This window comes from Oculina patagonica, chromosome 11 (assembly GCF_052425735.1).
Source record: "Oculina patagonica isolate OP01 chromosome 11, crgOcupat, whole genome shotgun sequence".
Lineage (NCBI taxonomy): Eukaryota > Metazoa > Cnidaria > Anthozoa > Scleractinia > Oculinidae > Oculina > Oculina patagonica.
Genome location: NC_135768.1, coordinates 9,288,257 through 9,306,319, shown reverse-complemented (window position 1 = coordinate 9,306,319; position 18,063 = coordinate 9,288,257). Strand labels below are relative to the sequence as shown.

The following is an 18,063-nucleotide window of genomic DNA, read 5'->3' as shown; positions in this document are numbered from 1 at the left end:
AAGTATTTTAGTTTTCGCCCGGTCATTTGGTATTTCAAAGTTATTTTCTTTAATACGCATCACTGAGGTAAACAGATCCAAAATTAATACGTTTCTTATTTGGAAGTTGTTAAAAAATAATCGTATCGCTCTGTGATGGTAATCGATTTTCTTCCCTTTCAGTGTCTCAACTTCAAGTTCGGTGTCGACGTCATCGTCAGTATCGACGTCATCAAGTGTGTCCACTTCAAGTTCTGTGTCGACAACATCGTCAGCATCGACGTCATCAAGTGTGTCCACTTCAAGTTCTGTGTCAACATCATCGTCAGCATCTACGTCATCAAGTGTGTCCACCTCAAGCTCTGTGTCGACATCATCGTCAGCATCGACGTCATCAAGTGTGTCCACTTCAAGTTCTGCTTCGACATCATCCTCAGTATCGACGTCATCAAGTGTGTCAACACCCACTTCAACAAGTGTGTCCACGCCAACTTCGACAAGGTATTATAAAATCATCGTTTTACGTGGGGGTTGAAACGATCTTTAAGAATAGAAACGCTGTTTGTATAGATTTTTAAAAGTTTCTAATAACAGAAGTTATGGAAAATTCAAGTAATCGAATTTTGTTTTTTTACAGTGTATCAACTTCAAGTTCTGTGTCGACATCTTCATCAGTATCAACATCATCAAGTGTGTCAACTTCGTCAAGGTAGCTATCTCATTCGTGTTTAACGTTAGTCTCGCATAATAAACCCACAAGCATTTTTTTGGCCTTAAGTATATTGAAAAAAAGTCAATTAATAAATTCGATATAAGACAATGTTTTACAAATTGATCTCAATATATGTGGAAATTATCTTCCGTTTTGTTTTTAGTGTATCGACATCAAGCTCTGCGTCAACATCGTCATCAGTATCGACATCTTCGAGTGTGTCAACACCCACTTCGACTAGTGTGTCCACACCAACTTCGACAAGGTATTAGAGAATACATGGACAATGTCATTAAAAATGAATTTAGTTGTTTTACCTCTCACTCTAATTATAATATTCTACATGGTAGACCTCTTACAGTTTTTAATTACCTGAAATAATCATTTTTTTTCTTTTTAGTGTCTCAACTTCAAGTTCCGTGTCGACATCATCATCAGTATCAACGTCATCAAGTGTGTCCACCTCAAGCTCTATGTCGACATCATCGTCAGCATCGACGTCATCAAGTGTGTCCACTTCAAGTTCTGTGTCGACATCATCGTCAGCATCGACGTCATCAAGTGTGTCCACTTCAAGTTCTGTGTCAACATCATCGTCAGCATCTACGTCATCAAGTGTGTCCACCTCAAGCTCTGTGTCGACATCATCGTCAGCATCGACGTCATCAAGTGTGTCCACTTCAAGTTCTGCTTCGACATCATCGTCAGTATCGACGTCATCAAGTGTGTCCACTTCAAGTTCTGCTTCGACATCATCGTCAGCATCGACGTCATCAAGTGTGTCCACTTCAAGTTCTGTTTCGACATCATCGTCAGCATCAACGTCATCAAGTGTGTCCACTTCAAGTTCTGCTTCGACATCATCGTCAGCATCGACGTCATCAAGTGTGTCCACTTCAAGTTCTGTTTCGACATCATCGTCAGCATCAACGTCATCAAGTGTGTCCACTTCAAGTTCTGCTTCGACATCATCGTCAGTGTCAACATCGTCGAGTGTGTCAACGCCCACTTCAACAAGTGTGTCCACGCCAACTTCGACAAGGTATTATAATCATCTTTTACGTGGTAGAAACGATCTTTAAGAATAGAGACGCTGTTTGTTTGGATTTTTAAAATTTTCAAATAACAGAAGTTATGGAAAATTCAAGTAATCGAATTTTGTGTTTTTACAGTGTATCAACTTCAAGTTCTGTGTCGACATCTTCGTCAGTATCAACATCATCAAGTGTGTCAACTTCGTCAAGGTGATTAATATGTAGTAATCGCATTCTAGTTTTAACGTTCGTCTAGAATAACAAAAAAACAAATATTTTCCTTCCGTGTATTAAAAAGGCATGTTATTAATTTCATAGAAGACAGTTTCGAAAATAAATGTGGTAATGATCTTTCGTTTTGTTTTTAGCGTGTCAACATCAAGCTCTGTGTCAACATCATCTTCGGCATCGACGTCTTCGAGTGTGTCAACACCCACTTCGACTAGTGTGTCAACGCCAACTTCCACAAGGTATTAGAGAATCCGTTGACAATATAATTAAAATAGTTAAAGTTCGTCATTTAATGTTTTAAATCTTAAGAGTTACGAGTATCTATGTAATCGATTTTCTTCTTTTTCAGTGTCTCAACTTCAAGTTCGGTGTCGACATCATCTTCAGTTTCAACGTCGTCAAGTGTGTCCACTTCGTCAAGGTAATGGATAATTTTCTTACTGGCATTGAACTGTTACCTTACGTAACAAACATTGACGATTAAATGAAATTGGTTTTAAGTCAGAAACTCAACTAGTTAGATTCCTTTAAGTCCTAATTCATCCATGAACAAGATCTATCTTAGACTTCGTTTACATACCTGGCCAACCTTTCTTTAATTCCGCATCTAACCGGTTTTTGAAATTCTACTTATTATAACGCTCAACCTGGAGGCTCTTGGTCAATTGTCACTACGAAAACTATCGTGCGGTTATTTTTCTCTTTTTGCTGTATGATAATGATCTTTTTTCTTTCCTTTTAGTGTATCCACATCAAGTTCTGTGTCAACATCATCATCAGTATCGACGTCATCAAGTGCATCCACTTCAAGTTCTGTGTCGACATCATCGTCAGCATCGACGTCATCAAGTGTGTCCACTTCAAGTTCTGTGTCAACATCATCATCAGTATCGACGTCATCAAGTGTGTCCACATCAAGTTCTGTGTCAACATCATCATCAGTATCGACGCCATCAAGTGTGTCCACTTCAAGTTCTGTGTCGACATCATCGTCAGCATCGACGTCATCAAGTGTGTCCACTTCAAGTTCTGTGTCAACATCATCATCTGTTTCTACATCTTCAAGTGCATCGACTTCCTCAAGGTAATGTGTAACGTTCGGCTAAAACTACAAAAGCACGACATAGTAATAATAATTTTATATTTATATTAATAATTACTTAATTTTACAATAATATTGTTATTTAATTTTTTTCATCCCGTCTCGTTTTCCAGATTTTCGTAAAAATATTTTTATACTTTTCATTTTAGTGTGTCCTCTTCAAGTTCCGTGTCGACATCATCATCAGTATCGACATCATCAAGTGTGTCCACTTCGTCAAGGTAATTTTGTTTAAATGAATGTTGTCACGATATCTTTATAGTAACAACGGAAAATAAAATAAAAAAATAGTTCACGAAGATCTAATTGAAGAGTTCTTACCAAGTAATAATGATAAATAATAATGAATAATTAAGCAAGAACACCATGCGTGGTAATGCAATATTTCGTTTCATTTTTAGTGCGTCAACATCAAGTTCTGTGTCAACATCATCCTCGGTGTCGACGTCATCGAGTGTGTCAACACCGACTTCGACAAGTGTGTCCACGCCAACTTCGACAAGGTATTTAAAAATCGATATTTTAAATTAAGTTTCCTGACCTTTTATCTGGGTGTCGCTGTTAGTTTCGATAAAGGTAGAAGAAACATCTTTTATGTTATTATTATTATACTAGGTTTTATGGATTATCATTATTGAGAGATCATAAATAGAATCTCGTCTAATACTTATTGATCTTATTTCCATTAAGTGTCTCCACATCAAGCTCGGTGTCAACATCATCATCAGTGTCGACGTCATCAAGTGTATCAACGTCCTCAAGGTAGATTTTAACATTATTTCTTGTAACTTTACTTTTAAGTAGTAAAGAAACGTACAATAAAAATAATTTGAAGAGGTACTGAACGATTTGACCGACTGGCTGACTGACTGACTGATTTATTAATTGATTGAATGATTGATTGCTTAATTGATTGAGTCATTTACTGATGACTGATTGACATCAACTTGGAGACCTCTTTTACAGTAAAAATATAATTTCCTTTCCTTGTACCAAGGTCCAGAACATAAACAGGTTCTGGTTCTTCATAATATAATTAGTTCAACATGATGCAATAATGATGATATTTCCCTTTTTTAGCGTGTCAACATCAAGCTCTGTGTCGACATCATCATCGGCATCGACGTCATCAAGTGTGTCAACACCCACTTCGACTAGTGTGTCCACACCAACTTCGACGAGGTATTAAAGAAATGAACATTGTACTTTACATTCAGTGTTTGGTGATGATGTTTAAGGACTGGCGAAGGGAAAAGAAATGACTATGAGCTTATTTTTTTTTCATATGTTAAATTGGAAGCTTTTATCAATAGGGGCTTTATTCGTTTTAGGACAGTTAAAATCATTTTGTTTTGCTTTTCAATTTAGTGTTTCAACTTCAAGTTCTGTGTCGACATCATCATCTGTTTCAACGTCGTCCAGTGTGTCAACTTCGTCAAGGTAAAGAGGAACTGTAACTTAAAAGTATTGAATGTCTTTTCGTGAAATTTCGGTTTGTTAACATGTAATTTTTTGGCAGCTGGAGGGTTTGGGGGGGGGGGGGGGGGGGGGGCTGGATGTCGTCGTCGACGGCGGTTCGGCTTCCTGAATCTTTTTTCCAAAAAAAACATCCATTCTAACAGAAAAAATATTTAACCAAGGAAACAACAAATAATGGTAATAAAATAATAGTCGGAATTTGCAACCTCCAACAAAACCTCCAACAACTTCAACAAGTTACAACCGCCATTTTTGTAGACATCGACTCTTAAATATTCGTTTAAATGTACCCTTATTAGTAATAGTATTTAATTGACGTAATAAAATTTGTCTCGCTTTTAGTGTGTCCACGTCTTCGTCTGCATCTTCATCGTCATTCTCATCAAGGATTAGGTAAAACAATCTTTTTTTGCTCTAATACTGTGTGTGGCCATATTGCTTAAATTTTGCGACCGAATAAGGTCAATATGCATAAACTATCTTATCTTGTTTAAAGAAACTGTGTCACGGATTTGAGCCAAATTTAGACTATGTGATACCAAATTGACCGAAATAAAAAATACCCGCTTTAAGCAGTGAAGGAACTGTTCACCAATACAGCAAACACAAAAAAGAACCGGCGAACAGAAATTTAAGAATATTAAGTCAGACTGTGATATGGGTTTTAAGAAACTGTTAGGCTGAATAGTTTGTAAAGTTAATCTAATTTGTTTGAAACTTTTCATTATAACGCACGGGAGACTTTTTTGTTTGTAACGAAAGAATGGTTTTGTCATTTAGGTCAACAGACGGAGTAATTTCTTCACTAATATTACGTTTCATATACGTTTCGTTTCGTCAACTATTTCATATTTCTTTGCCAAACCTTTAGGACAACCACAAGTCGTGCGCCTCAGACGGTTACAAAGATTTCAACAAGATTCCCTACTTTAACCACGTTTTCCACGTCCACACAAACTGTTATTACGTTGTCAACCAGGTAGATAACTCGCCATATTATAACAAATACTTACAGATGTGCAGTCAGTTTTCCACGTGTTTGTTCTAAAAAGCTACTTAGAATAACAGATTAAGATTAATTTTTTAAAAATAAGTTTTGTACAGAATTGAAGACAACCTTTGCTGGCCCCAACTGCACAAAGCGCTCACAAGGCTACCCCCTTGATAAATAGATATTCAGTGGATAAGTATTTTCAAAACAAACTAAGCCTGTGACTGTTCCAGTGGATAGCGATATCTACTCTTTGAACAACTAGGCCTAATCGCCAAATCCAGTTGCGAAATAGTCACTTTGTAGAATGCTCATCATGAGTGAAGCAGGAAAAACTTTCTCTTCCGAAATGTATACCATATTTGGCTTTTTTCCTTCTTAACAGTTGTGAATTTTATGAATATTGGATTTTTCTTTCTTTTTCGCCTTAAGTTCAAGCTCGTCGTCGTCGATATCGTCATCAAGTGCATCCACTTCTTCAAGGTATGAAATGTTACGTTTAAGTACCAAACCAAACCAAATGAAGCAACTTCAGTTTTTCATTTAGTTACTGAAATGGGCATCGATTTTGTTTCTGTTTTTTCTTCTACCTCCCTTTGTGTTGTATCAAAGAACCTTCTACACGATGTTAGAGAACCAATAGACAATGTAATTGCTGAAGACACTTTATTTCCAGCTTCCAAATCTAATTAAATGCAGTTGCAAACTAAAATACTAGTATGTAGAACTTTCATCATATACATGTGTACAAAAGCACACAAATACTAATGAACCAAAATGTATATCATATCATACTTTTTACACTTTTACAATTTCTTACTCTATATTTTAAAATAATCGATTTTCTTTCCATTTAGTGCCTCAACTTCAAGTTCTGTTTCGACATCATCATCTGCATCGTCATCGGTATCGACGTCATCAAGCGTGTCCACTTCGTCAAGGTAATTAATAAATAATTATTGAATTCGAGTTGTAATTGTACCGTTAATCAAAGAAACAAACTAAATCAAGAGAAATTGTTATTTACTCAACGATCGTTCGGTCAGCTTTTTGTTTATTCCCGTGTGAATCCAAATTCATCCGCAAACATGTAACTTTCTTCATTTATGTTTTTATTTGTTTTAACATTTCATTCTTTTTTGTATGATGTAATCGATTTTCTTTACTTTTAGTGCCTCAACTTCAAGTTCGGTGTCGACATCATCGTCGGTATCGACGTCATCAAGTGCGTCCACTTCGTCAAGGTAATGTGCACAATTTGGCTTAACGTTTCAAAGCAAGAGCTAGTAACATTAAATTTCCCAACGTCCAAATGTGTTAGAGGCCGACACAACATTGGTTTTCTTGATGATGATAATATATTTCCTTTCCTGTGTCTCCATTTTAAGTTCCTAAACTTAAAAATCTAATAAACTGCATTCGCCGAAATCATATATAAATGACATAAAACTAAATGCACAGAAATGTATATTATGCTTTGTTTTCGACATTGTTTTCTAGTATTGCTTGATATTAATGATCGTTTTTTTTTCCTTTCAGTGTCTCAACTTCAAGTTCTGTGTCGACATCGTCATCAGTATCGACGTCATCATCGGTATCGACGTCATCAAGTGTGTCAACTTCGTCAAGGTAATGAATCACCGAGTTGTTCAAAATTATTTTTTTATTATTTTGGCTATGTGCATGTTGCTATCTGCATGTTACTAGATTTTCATATGACCAATCTTCCTTCTCTTTAGTGTCTCGACTTCAAGTTCTGTGTCGACATCATCATCAGTTTCAACGTCGTCAAGTGCGTCAACGTCGTCAAGGTAATGGATAATTAGAACTTATTCAGCAATAGTGTGATCATTCTTATATCATTAAGTTACTTTAAAGGAGGCCAATTGATTTACTGCCCCTGATAATACTGAAAGAAGGAGATTTCGTTTTAATACTGATATGTGGTAATCATCTTTCTTTCCGGTTCTAGCGTGTCAACATCAAGCTCTGTGTCAACATCGTCATCAGTGTCGACGTCATCGAGTGTGTCAACACCCACTTCGACTAGTGTGTCCACGCCAACTTCGACAAGGTATTAAATAATCGGCTTTAAAATTCAAAGTAACATTTGTGGGTTATAAATCTAACATACTTAAGTTGTCAGTTTGGCACTGTAGAATGCTCACTAGATGAAGCTTGCAAACGTTAATTTTAAAAAAACTTTTACCATATGTTCGCTCACGTTTTTTAGCGAGTTCTCTTAACAAGTAGTTCAGTAGTTATAAATTTTAACGAGCTGAAAAGAGCTTGCTCTTAGCAGTTTTGTTTAATATTAATAATCGAATTTATCTCCTCTTAGCGTGTCAACTTCAAGTTCTGTGTCGACATCATCATCAGTATCAACATCATCAAGTGTGTCGACATCTTCAAGGTAATAAAGAATGAGACAAAGTTCAAGTTTAGCTGTGTCAGTTTCTTTCCTCTGATATATAATACTCGAAATTGGAACAATTAATCTCAATTCACGTGGTAACTATCTTCCGTTTTGTTCTAGCGTGTCAACATCAAGCTCTGTGTCAACATCATCCTCGGCATCGACGTCATCGAGTGTGTCAACATCCACTTCCACTAGTGTGTCCACACCAACTTCGACAAGGTATGAGATGAATTTTAGTTGTCATGCTTCCAGATCTAATAGCTGATGTGGTGTCAATAAGTAGGATGCTTTAAGTGGTTGAAGCACACATAAGAAGACTTATCATGAAAAATATATATGCAGCATGTTTGGTCTTCTTCATTTTTGTGATTGATTTGTTTTTTTTAGTGTGTCCACTTCAAGTTCTGTGTCGACATCATCGTCTGTATCGACGTCATCAAGTGTGTCCACTTCAAGCTCTGTGTCCACATCATCGTCAGTATCGACGTCATCAAGTGTGTCCACTTCAAGCTCTGTGTCCACATCATCGTCAGTATCGACGTCATCGAGTGTGTCAACCTCATCAAGGTAATGAAGAATTTTATATTATTATTGTCTATTTATTCATATAAAGATTTTTCTGATCTCCAAATTTGATAAATCACGGATGGTGCTAAAGACAATTAATAATCTGAAAACATAAAAAAAATTGTGTTTTCTAGAGGTACTTTTTATACTAATTCATTTTGTTCTTATTTAGTGTATCTACTTCAAGCTCTGCGTCGACATCATCGTCAGTGTCAACATCATCAAGTGTGTCAACTTCGTCAAGGTACTTAATAGTTTGCCTTTTTTAACTTGGAGGAAAAAAAAGATTTTTGTATCGTGTAGTCCTTTTTACTCTACATTAAAATTTTTGATCTCTTGATGTCATAAATCAGGGATAAAGCTCATATAAAGTCGTACACGATATTTTTTCTGGATGTTCTAGCGATATAAATCAATTTATTTTGCTTTTAGTGCCTCAACTTCAAGTTCTGTATCGACATCGTCGTCAGCTTCGACGTCATCAAGTGTGTCCACTTCGTCAAGGTAACTAAAAAAAGTCTACCTTGAGTTGTCATGTCACCTTATTTAACAAAAAAAATGAAATCGGTTTTGTTTAGCGACAGTGACAGAAAGATTTTCGTTGGATACTTTAATGGTCACCGACTGCTTTTCACTTAAAAACATCGAAAGTTTTAATTTTTAATGCCAATTATTTTCCTGTTCTTTTTTAGTGTGTCGACATCAAGTTCTGTTTCGACGTCGTCGAGTGTTTCCACACCCACTTCGACTAGTGTGTCCACGCCAACCTCGACAAGGTATTTGAAAATCAATAAATCCAATCAATATGCACATAACATTTAGCTTACTCAACTCCAAATCTAAAACTCTGTACTTGCCAAATTGTTACGTTGTAGAGTGCGTCATAGATGTGGCTTCCAAAATTGACCCTCACAACTTTTTCTCAAATTCTCACTTTCAACAAATAATAAATATAAATTATCGATTTAATTTTTCTTTCTGTCAGTGTCTCAACTTCAAGTTCTGTGTCGACATCGTCGTCAGTATCAACGTCATCAAGTGTGTCAACTTCATCAAGGTAATTAAGAATATGATCATCGTTTTTTAATTGAAATGTAGCCTTTTTGCAACAAAATCAAATTAATTCTCTTAATTTAACGGTCGTTTGAAAATGGTTTTTAGTTAGATATATCAATTTCTTCAACCTTTGATAATAGTCAAATTTAAACAACTGATCCCAATACATGTAGTAATTATCTTCCGTTTCGTTTCTAGCGCGTCAACATCAAGTTCTGTCTCGACATCTTCGTCGGCATCGACGTCATCGAGTGTGTCAACACCCACTTCGACTAGTGTGTCCACACCAACTTCGACAAGGTATTAGGAAATTAATAGCCGGAAAAAAGGTGTAGATGACTTTTAGTTTTCTCACCTCTATGGGTAATATTTAATGTAGTGAAATAAATATGTTAATCCTCGTATACACAATGTTTTGTTTTGACGGTTTATTCCACAGAAAAAAACTTTAAATAAGTATATTTATCTATTTATGATAATCCACCTCTTTTTCTGTAGTGTGTCCACTTCAAGTTCTGTGTCAACATCATCGTCAGCATCGACGTCATCAAGTGTGTCCACTTCAAGTTCTGTGTCGACATCATCGTCAGCATCGACATCATCGAGTGTGTCAACTTCAAGTTCTGTGTCGACATCATCGTCAGCATCAACGTCATCAAGTGCGTCCACTTCAAGTTCTGTGTCGACATCATCGTCGGCATCAACGTCATCAAGTGTGTCCACTTCAAGTTCGGTCTCAACTTCGTCGAGGTAATAAATCCTATGGTTCTCCAGATGAGAATATCTAACGTTGGCTTTAAGTTTTACAAGGCAAAAATAGCCTAAAAATATTTTATGAATATATACTAACATCATGTTCTTAATTATTTATAATAATATGTTTTTTAATCTGATAATAAGCAAAGGTTAGAGATTTTGTCTTTGTCTTTCGTTTTTTATAGTGTGTCAACATCAAGCTCCATTTCAACATCGTCATCGGTATCGACGTCATCGAGTGTGTCAACACCCACTTCGACTAGTGTGTCAACACCAACTTCCACAAGGTACTAGAGAAACATGCGACGCTATAACATTAATTTAAGTTTACAGACTTCACACTTTAATAAACTGTAGTAACTGATGCTGCCGAATTTTCTAAACTAAATATTTATCAGGAATAAAGCACACAAAACATCTGCCTTATCGATTTCTTTCCTTTTAGTGTCTCCACATCAAGTTCTGTGTCGACATCATCGTCAGTATCAACGTCATCAAGCGTGTCTACCTCGTCAAGGTAAAAACTTGCTCTCTTATTCGAGTTGTAATGTTAGGCTAATGTAAAAGCTATCACTGTTAACCTAAATTGCATTTGGTCGCCTTAGAACACAACATCTTTAACTTTGAAAAGGGAAAACTTTAAGAATTAATCTCATCACACGTTTCGCTTCTAGTGTGTCAACATCAAGTTCTGTTTCAACGTCGTCATCGGCATCGACGTCATCAAGTGTGTCAACACCCACTTCGACTAGTGTGTCCACGCCAACTTCGACAAGGTATTGGGGAATCAATAGATGATAGAATTGTATAAGACTTAAAGCTCTAACGCCTGCCAATCTAAGAGCTGCTGAAATGCCCTCCGTTCTATCAGTTTTGTATTGATATACAAATTATTATTGTTTACATTTAGTGTTTCAACTTCAAGTTCTGTGTCGACATCATCGTCAGTATCGACATCGTCAAGTGTGTCAACTTCGTCGAGGTAATATGCGCCCTCCATGCCTAACGTTGGTCAAAAAATATATGTACCTTTGTTCAGTGAATGTTTTAGTCAGAACAGTTGCTCTCTTTCGTTTTAAACGTTTCGGCATTTAGCTCCACTTTCTGATTAGCTGGTAGCTGTTTCTAAGTTTGAAATATATTATTTTTCCTATAGTTCATTGTCAACCTCAAGTCATACTTACTCCACGTCTTCACAATCCACATCAGTTTCTACCTCGTCATCATCACTTACGACTTCACTTTCATCAAGTTCTGCCTCCTCATCGTCGATCTCATCATCGAGTGTGACCACTTCGTCAAGGTAATAAACAGATGATTACCCTGACTAAAATAACGAAGCAGAAAATTAATTCGTTATTACATTAAGTTTCTTAGCCAAAAACTAAAAGAGGGTAAATAATGTTCCGTTCGGTTGGTTGGTTTTTGCTAATACAAAAAGTAATTTCTAACTAAAAGAGTAAAAAGCAGATTTTGTTCCTTTACACTCAACCTCTACGGTTACCTTAAACACGATCCCCCGCCCCGCCTAAGAAAATAAAGAGAAAAAAATAAATGAATGAAATAAAATTGATATTAACTGTTACTGTTTTTACTGTTGGATGGTAACCGATTTTATTTCCTTTTAGCGCTTCAACTTCAAGCTCAGTGTCGACATCATCATCAGTGTCAACGTCATCAAGTGTGTCCACCTCAAGCTCTGTGTCGACATCATCGTCAGCTTCGACGTCATCAAGTGTGTCCACTTCAAGTTCCGTGTCGACATCATCGTCAGCATCGACGTCATCAAGTGTGTCCACTTCAAGTTCTGCTTCGACATCATCCTCAGTATCGACGTCATCAAGTGTGTCAACACCCACTTCAACAAGTGTGTCCACGCCAACTTCGACAAGGTATTATAATCATCTTGTTCGTGGTTGAAACGATCTTTAAGAATAGAAACACTGTTTGTTTGGATTTTTAAAAGTTTCAATTAACAGAAGTTATGGAAAATTCAAGTAATCGAATTTTGTGTGTTTACAGTGTATCAACTTCAAGTTCTGTGTCGACATCTTCGTCAGTATCAACATCATCAAGTGTGTCAACTTCGTCAAGGTAGCTATCTCATTCGAGTTTAACGTTAGTCTCGCATAATAAACCCAAAAGCATTTTTTGGCCTTAAGTATATTGAAAAAAGTCAATTAATAAATTCGATATAAGACAATGTTTCATAAATTGATCTCAATATATGTGGAAATTATCTTCCGTTACGTTTTTAGTGTATCGACATCAAGCTCTGCGTCAACATCGTCGTCCGTATCGACGTCTTCGAGCGTGTCAACACCCACTTCGACTAGTGTGTCCACACCAACTTCGACAAGGTATTAGAGAATACATGGACAATGTCGTTGAAAATGAATTTAGTTGTTTTACCTCTCACTCTAATTATAATATTCTACATTGTAGACCTCTTACAGTTTTTAATTAACTGAAATAATCTTTTTTTTTTTCTTTTTAGTGTCTCAACTTCAAGTTCCGTGTCGACATCATCATCAGTATCAACGTCATCAAGTGTGTCTACCTCAAGCTCTGTGTCAACATCATCGTCAGCATCGACGTCATCAAGTGTGTCCACTTCAAGTTCTGTGTCGACATCATCGTCAGCATCGACGTCTTCAAGTGTGTCCACTTCAAGTTCTGTGTCAACATCATCGTCAGCATCTACGTCATCAAGTGTGTCCACCTCAAGCTCTGTGTCGACATCATCGTCAGCATCGACGTCATCAAGTGTGTCCACTTCAAGTTCTGCTTCGACATCATCCTCAGTATCGACGTCATCAAGTGTGTCAACACCCACTTCAACAAGTGTGTCCACGCCAACTTCGACAAGGTATTATAATCACTCGTTTTACGTGGTTGAAACGATCTTTAAGAATAGAAACGCTGTTTGTATAGATTTTTAAAAGTTTCTAATAACAGAAGTTATGGAAAATTCAAGTAATCGAATTTTGTTTTTTTACAGTGTATCAACTTCAAGTTCTGTGTCGACATCTTCATCAGTATCAACATCATCAAGTGTGTCAACTTCGTCAAGGTAGCTATCTCATTCGTGTTTAACGTTAGTCTCGCATAATAAACCCACAAGCATTTTTTTGGCCTTAAGTATATTGAAAAAAAGTCAATTAATAAATTCGATATAAGACAATGTTTTACAAATTGATCTCAATATATGTGGAAATTATCTTCCGTTTCGTTTTTAGTGTATCGACATCAAGCTCTGCGTCAACATCGTCATCAGTATCGACATCTTCGAGTGTGTCAACACCCACTTCGACTAGTGTGTCCACACCAACTTCGACAAGGTATTAGAGAATACATGGACAATGTCATTAAAAATGAATTTAGTTGTTTTACCTCTCACTCTAATTATAATATTCTACATGGTAGACCTCTTACAGTTTTTAATTACCTGAAATAATCATTTTTTTTCTTTTTAGTGTCTCAACTTCAAGTTCCGTGTCGACATCATCATCAGTATCAACGTCATCAAGTGTGTCCACCTCAAGCTCTATGTCGACATCATCGTCAGCATCGACGTCATCAAGTGTGTCCACTTCAAGTTCTGTGTCGACATCATCGTCAGCATCGACGTCATCAAGTGTGTCCACTTCAAGTTCTGTGTCAACATCATCGTCAGCATCTACGTCATCAAGTGTGTCCACCTCAAGCTCTGTGTCGACATCATCGTCAATCGACGTCATCAAGTTCCACTTCAAGTTCTGCTTCGACATCATCGTCAGTATCGACGTCATCAATGTGTCCACTTCAATTCTCTTCGACATCATCGTCAGCATCGACGTCATCAAGTGTGTCCACTTCAAGTTCTGTTTCGACATCATCGTCAGCATCAACGTCATCAAGTGTGTCCACTTCAAGTTCTGCTTCGACATCATCGTCAGCATCGACGTCATCAAGTGTGTCCACTTCAAGTTCTGTTTCGACATCATCGTCAGCATCAACGTCATCAAGTGTGTCCACTTCAAGTTCTGCTTCGACATCATCGTCAGTGTCAACATCGTCGAGTGTGTCAACGCCCACTTCAACAAGTGTGTCCACGCCAACTTCGACAAGGTATTATAATCATCTTTTACGTGGTAGAAACGATCTTTAAGAATAGAGACGCTGTTTGTTTGGATTTTTAAAATTTTCAAATAACAGAAGTTATGGAAAATTCAAGTAATCGAATTTTGTGTTTTTACAGTGTATCAACTTCAAGTTCTGTGTCGACATCTTCGTCAGTATCAACATCATCAAGTGTGTCAACTTCGTCAAGGTGATTAATATGTAGTAATCGCATTCTAGTTTTAACGTTCGTCTAGAATAACAAAAAAAAACAAATATTTTCCTTCCGTGTATTAAAAAGGCATGTTATTAATTTCATAGAAGACAGTTTCGAAAATAAATGTGGTAATGATCTTTCGTTTTGTTTTTAGCGTGTCAACATCAAGCTCTGTGTCAACATCATCTTCGGCATCGACGTCTTCGAGTGTGTCAACACCCACTTCGACTAGTGTGTCAACGCCAACTTCCACAAGGTATTAGAGAATCCGTTGACAATATAATTAAAATAGTTAAAGTTCGTCATTTAATGTTTTAAATCTTAAGAGTTACGAGTATCTATGTAATCGATTTTCTTCTTTTTCAGTGTCTCAACTTCAAGTTCGGTGTCGACATCATCTTCAGTTTCAACGTCGTCAAGTGTGTCCACTTCGTCAAGGTAATGGATAATTTTCTTACTGGCATTGAACTGTTACCTTACGTAACAAACATTGACGATTAAATGAAATTGGTTTTAAGTCAGAAACTCAACTAGTTAGATTCCTTTAAGTCCTAATTCATCCATGAACAAGATCTATCTTAGACTTCGTTTACATACCTGGCCAACCTTTCTTTAATTCCGCATCTAACCGGTTTTTGAAATTCTACTTATTATAACGCTCAACCTGGAGGCTCTTGGTCAATTGTCACTACGAAAACTATCGTGCGGTTATTTTTCTCTTTTTGCTGTATGATAATGATCTTTTTTCTTTCCTTTTAGTGTATCCACATCAAGTTCTGTGTCAACATCATCATCAGTATCGACGTCATCAAGTGCATCCACTTCAAGTTCTGTGTCGACATCATCGTCAGCATCGACGTCATCAAGTGTGTCCACTTCAAGTTCTGTGTCAACATCATCATCAGTATCGACGTCATCAAGTGTGTCCACATCAGTCTTGTCAACATCATCATCAGTATCGACGTCATCAAGTGTGTCCACTTCAAGTTCTGTGTCGACATCATCGTCAGCATCGACGTCATCAAGTGTGTCCACTTCAAGTTCTGTGTCAACATCATCATCTGTTTCTACATCTTCAAGTGCATCGACTTCCTCAAGGTAATGTGTAACGTTCGGCTAAAACTACAAAAGCACGACATAGTAATAATAATTTTATATTTATATTAATAATTACTTAATTTTACAATAATATTGTTATTTAATTTTTTTCATCCCGTCTCGTTTTCCAGATTTTCGTAAAAATATTTTTATACTTTTCATTTTAGTGTGTCCTCTTCAAGTTCCGTGTCGACATCATCATCAGTATCGACATCATCAAGTGTGTCCACTTCGTCAAGGTAATTATTGTTTAAATGAATGTTGTCACGATATCTTTATAGTAACAACGGAAAATAAAATAATAAAATAGTTCACGAAGATCTAATTGAAGAGTTCTTACCAAGTAATAATGATAAATAATAATGAATAATTAAGCAAGAACACCATTCGTGGTAATGCAATATTTCGTTTCATTTTTAGTGCGTCAACATCAAGTTCTGTGTCAACATCATCCTCGGTGTCGACGTCATCGAGTGTGTCAACACCGACTTCGACAAGTGTGTCCACGCCAACTTCGACAAGGTATTTAAAAATCGATATTTTAAATTAAGTTTCCTGACCTTTTATCTGTGTGTCGCTGTTAGTTTCGATAAAGGTAGAAGAAACATCTTTTATGTTATTATTATTATACTAGGTTTTATGGATTATCATTATTGAGAGATCATAAATAGAATCTCGTCTAATACTTATTGATCTTATTTCCATTAAGTGTCTCCACATCAAGCTCGGTGTCAACATCATCATCAGTGTCGACGTCATCAAGTGTATCAACGTCCTCAAGGTAGATTTTAACATTATTTCTTGTAACTTTACTTTTAAGTAGTAAAGAAACGTACAATAAAAATAATTTGAAGAGGTACTGAACGATTTGACCGACTGGCTGACTGACTGACTGATTTATTAATTGATTGAATGATTGATTGCTTAATTGATTGAGTCATTTACTGATGACTGATTGACATCAACTTGGAGACCTCTTTTACAGTAAAAATATAATTTCCTTTCCCCTTTGTACCAAGGTCCAGAACATAAAAATCATTAATTTCCTCTAGAATCATACAGGTTCTGGTTCTTCATAATATAATTAGTTCAACATGATGCAATAATGATGATATTTCCCTTTTTTAGCGTGTCAACATCAAGCTCTGTGTCGACATCATCATCGGCATCGACGTCATCAAGTGTGTCAACACCCACTTCGACTAGTGTGTCCACACCAACTTCGACGAGGTATTAAAGAAATGAACATTGTACTTTACATTCAGTGTTTGGTGATGATGTTTAAGGACTGGCGAAGGGAAAAGAAATGACTATGAGCTTATTTTTTTTTCATATGTTAAATTGGAAGCTTTTATCAATAGGGGCTTTTTATATGTAAATTATTCGTTTTAGGACAGTTAAAATCATTTTGTTTTGCTTTTCAATTTAGTGTTTCAACTTCAAGTTCTGTGTCGACATCATCATCTCCACTTCAAGTTCGGTGTCAACTTCGTCGTCTGTTTCAACGTCGTCCAGTGTGTCAACTTCGTCAAGGTAAAGAGGAACTATCCAACTGTAACTTAAAAGTATTGAATGTGTTTTCGTGAAATTTCGGTTTGTTAACATGTAATTTTTTGGCAGCTGGAGGGTTTGGGGGGGGGGGGGGGGGGGCTGGATGTCGTCGTCGACGGCGGTTCGGCTTCCTGAATCTTTTTTCCAAAAAAAACATCCATTCTAACAGAAAAAATATTTAACCAAGGAAACAACAAATAATGGTAATAAAATAATAGTCGGAATTTGCAACCTCCAACAAAACCTCCAACAACTTCAACAAGTTACAACCGCCATTTTTGTAGACATCGACTCTTAAATATTCGTTTAAATGTACCCTTATTAGTAATAGTATTTAATTGACGTAATAAAATTTGTCTCGCTTTTAGTGTGTCCACGTCTTCGTCTGCATCTTCATCGTCATTCTCATCAAGGATTAGGTAAAACAATCTTTTTTTGCTCTAATACTGTGTGTGGCCATATTGCTTAAATTTTGCGACCGAATAAGGTCAATATGCATAAACTATCTTATCTTGTTTAAAGAAACTGTGTCACGGATTTGAGCCAAATTTAGACTAAATGTGATACCAAATTGACCGAAATAAAAAATACCCGCTTTAAGCAGTGAAGGAACTGTTCACCAATACAGCAAACACAAAAAAGGAACCGGCGAACAGAAATTTAAGAATATTAAGTCAGACTGTGATATGGGTTTTAAGAAACTGTTAGGCTGAATAGTTTGTAAAGTTAATCTAATTTGTTTGAAACTTTTCATTATAACGCACGGGAGA

General features: G+C 36.5%; 1 protein-coding gene across 1 annotated transcript in view; it reads left to right on the top strand.

Moving 5' to 3' along the window:
• The window catches only part of LOC144630139 (uncharacterized), a 96,383-nt gene that overhangs the window by 61,601 nt on the left and 16,719 nt on the right, over nt 1–18,063 (top strand). Inside the window, exons 54-95 of the mRNA XM_078488432.1 lie at nt 163–480; nt 617–688; nt 855–956; nt 1,092–1,733; nt 1,864–1,935; nt 2,094–2,195; nt 2,306–2,377; nt 2,699–3,040; nt 3,208–3,279; nt 3,460–3,561; nt 3,749–3,820; nt 4,139–4,240; nt 4,427–4,498; nt 4,880–4,930; nt 5,409–5,516; nt 5,961–6,011; nt 6,386–6,469; nt 6,701–6,772; nt 7,068–7,157; nt 7,268–7,339; nt 7,501–7,602; nt 7,870–7,941; nt 8,065–8,166; nt 8,335–8,514; nt 8,687–8,758; nt 8,947–9,018; nt 9,207–9,290; nt 9,500–9,571; nt 9,769–9,870; nt 10,069–10,320; nt 10,512–10,613; nt 10,772–10,843; nt 11,001–11,102; nt 11,237–11,308; nt 11,483–11,629; nt 11,955–12,218; nt 12,349–12,420; nt 12,585–12,686; nt 12,824–13,195; nt 13,328–13,399; nt 14,799–14,900; nt 15,011–15,082. Coding sequence (XP_078344558.1) covers nt 163–480; nt 617–688; nt 855–956; nt 1,092–1,733; nt 1,864–1,935; nt 2,094–2,195; nt 2,306–2,377; nt 2,699–3,040; nt 3,208–3,279; nt 3,460–3,561; nt 3,749–3,820; nt 4,139–4,240; nt 4,427–4,498; nt 4,880–4,930; nt 5,409–5,516; nt 5,961–6,011; nt 6,386–6,469; nt 6,701–6,772; nt 7,068–7,157; nt 7,268–7,339; nt 7,501–7,602; nt 7,870–7,941; nt 8,065–8,166; nt 8,335–8,514; nt 8,687–8,758; nt 8,947–9,018; nt 9,207–9,290; nt 9,500–9,571; nt 9,769–9,870; nt 10,069–10,320; nt 10,512–10,613; nt 10,772–10,843; nt 11,001–11,102; nt 11,237–11,308; nt 11,483–11,629; nt 11,955–12,218; nt 12,349–12,420; nt 12,585–12,686; nt 12,824–13,195; nt 13,328–13,399; nt 14,799–14,900; nt 15,011–15,082 — 5,331 coding nt within the window. The remainder of the gene's footprint in view (nt 1–162; nt 481–616; nt 689–854; nt 957–1,091; nt 1,734–1,863; nt 1,936–2,093; nt 2,196–2,305; nt 2,378–2,698; nt 3,041–3,207; nt 3,280–3,459; nt 3,562–3,748; nt 3,821–4,138; nt 4,241–4,426; nt 4,499–4,879; nt 4,931–5,408; nt 5,517–5,960; nt 6,012–6,385; nt 6,470–6,700; nt 6,773–7,067; nt 7,158–7,267; nt 7,340–7,500; nt 7,603–7,869; nt 7,942–8,064; nt 8,167–8,334; nt 8,515–8,686; nt 8,759–8,946; nt 9,019–9,206; nt 9,291–9,499; nt 9,572–9,768; nt 9,871–10,068; nt 10,321–10,511; nt 10,614–10,771; nt 10,844–11,000; nt 11,103–11,236; nt 11,309–11,482; nt 11,630–11,954; nt 12,219–12,348; nt 12,421–12,584; nt 12,687–12,823; nt 13,196–13,327; nt 13,400–14,798; nt 14,901–15,010; nt 15,083–18,063) is intronic.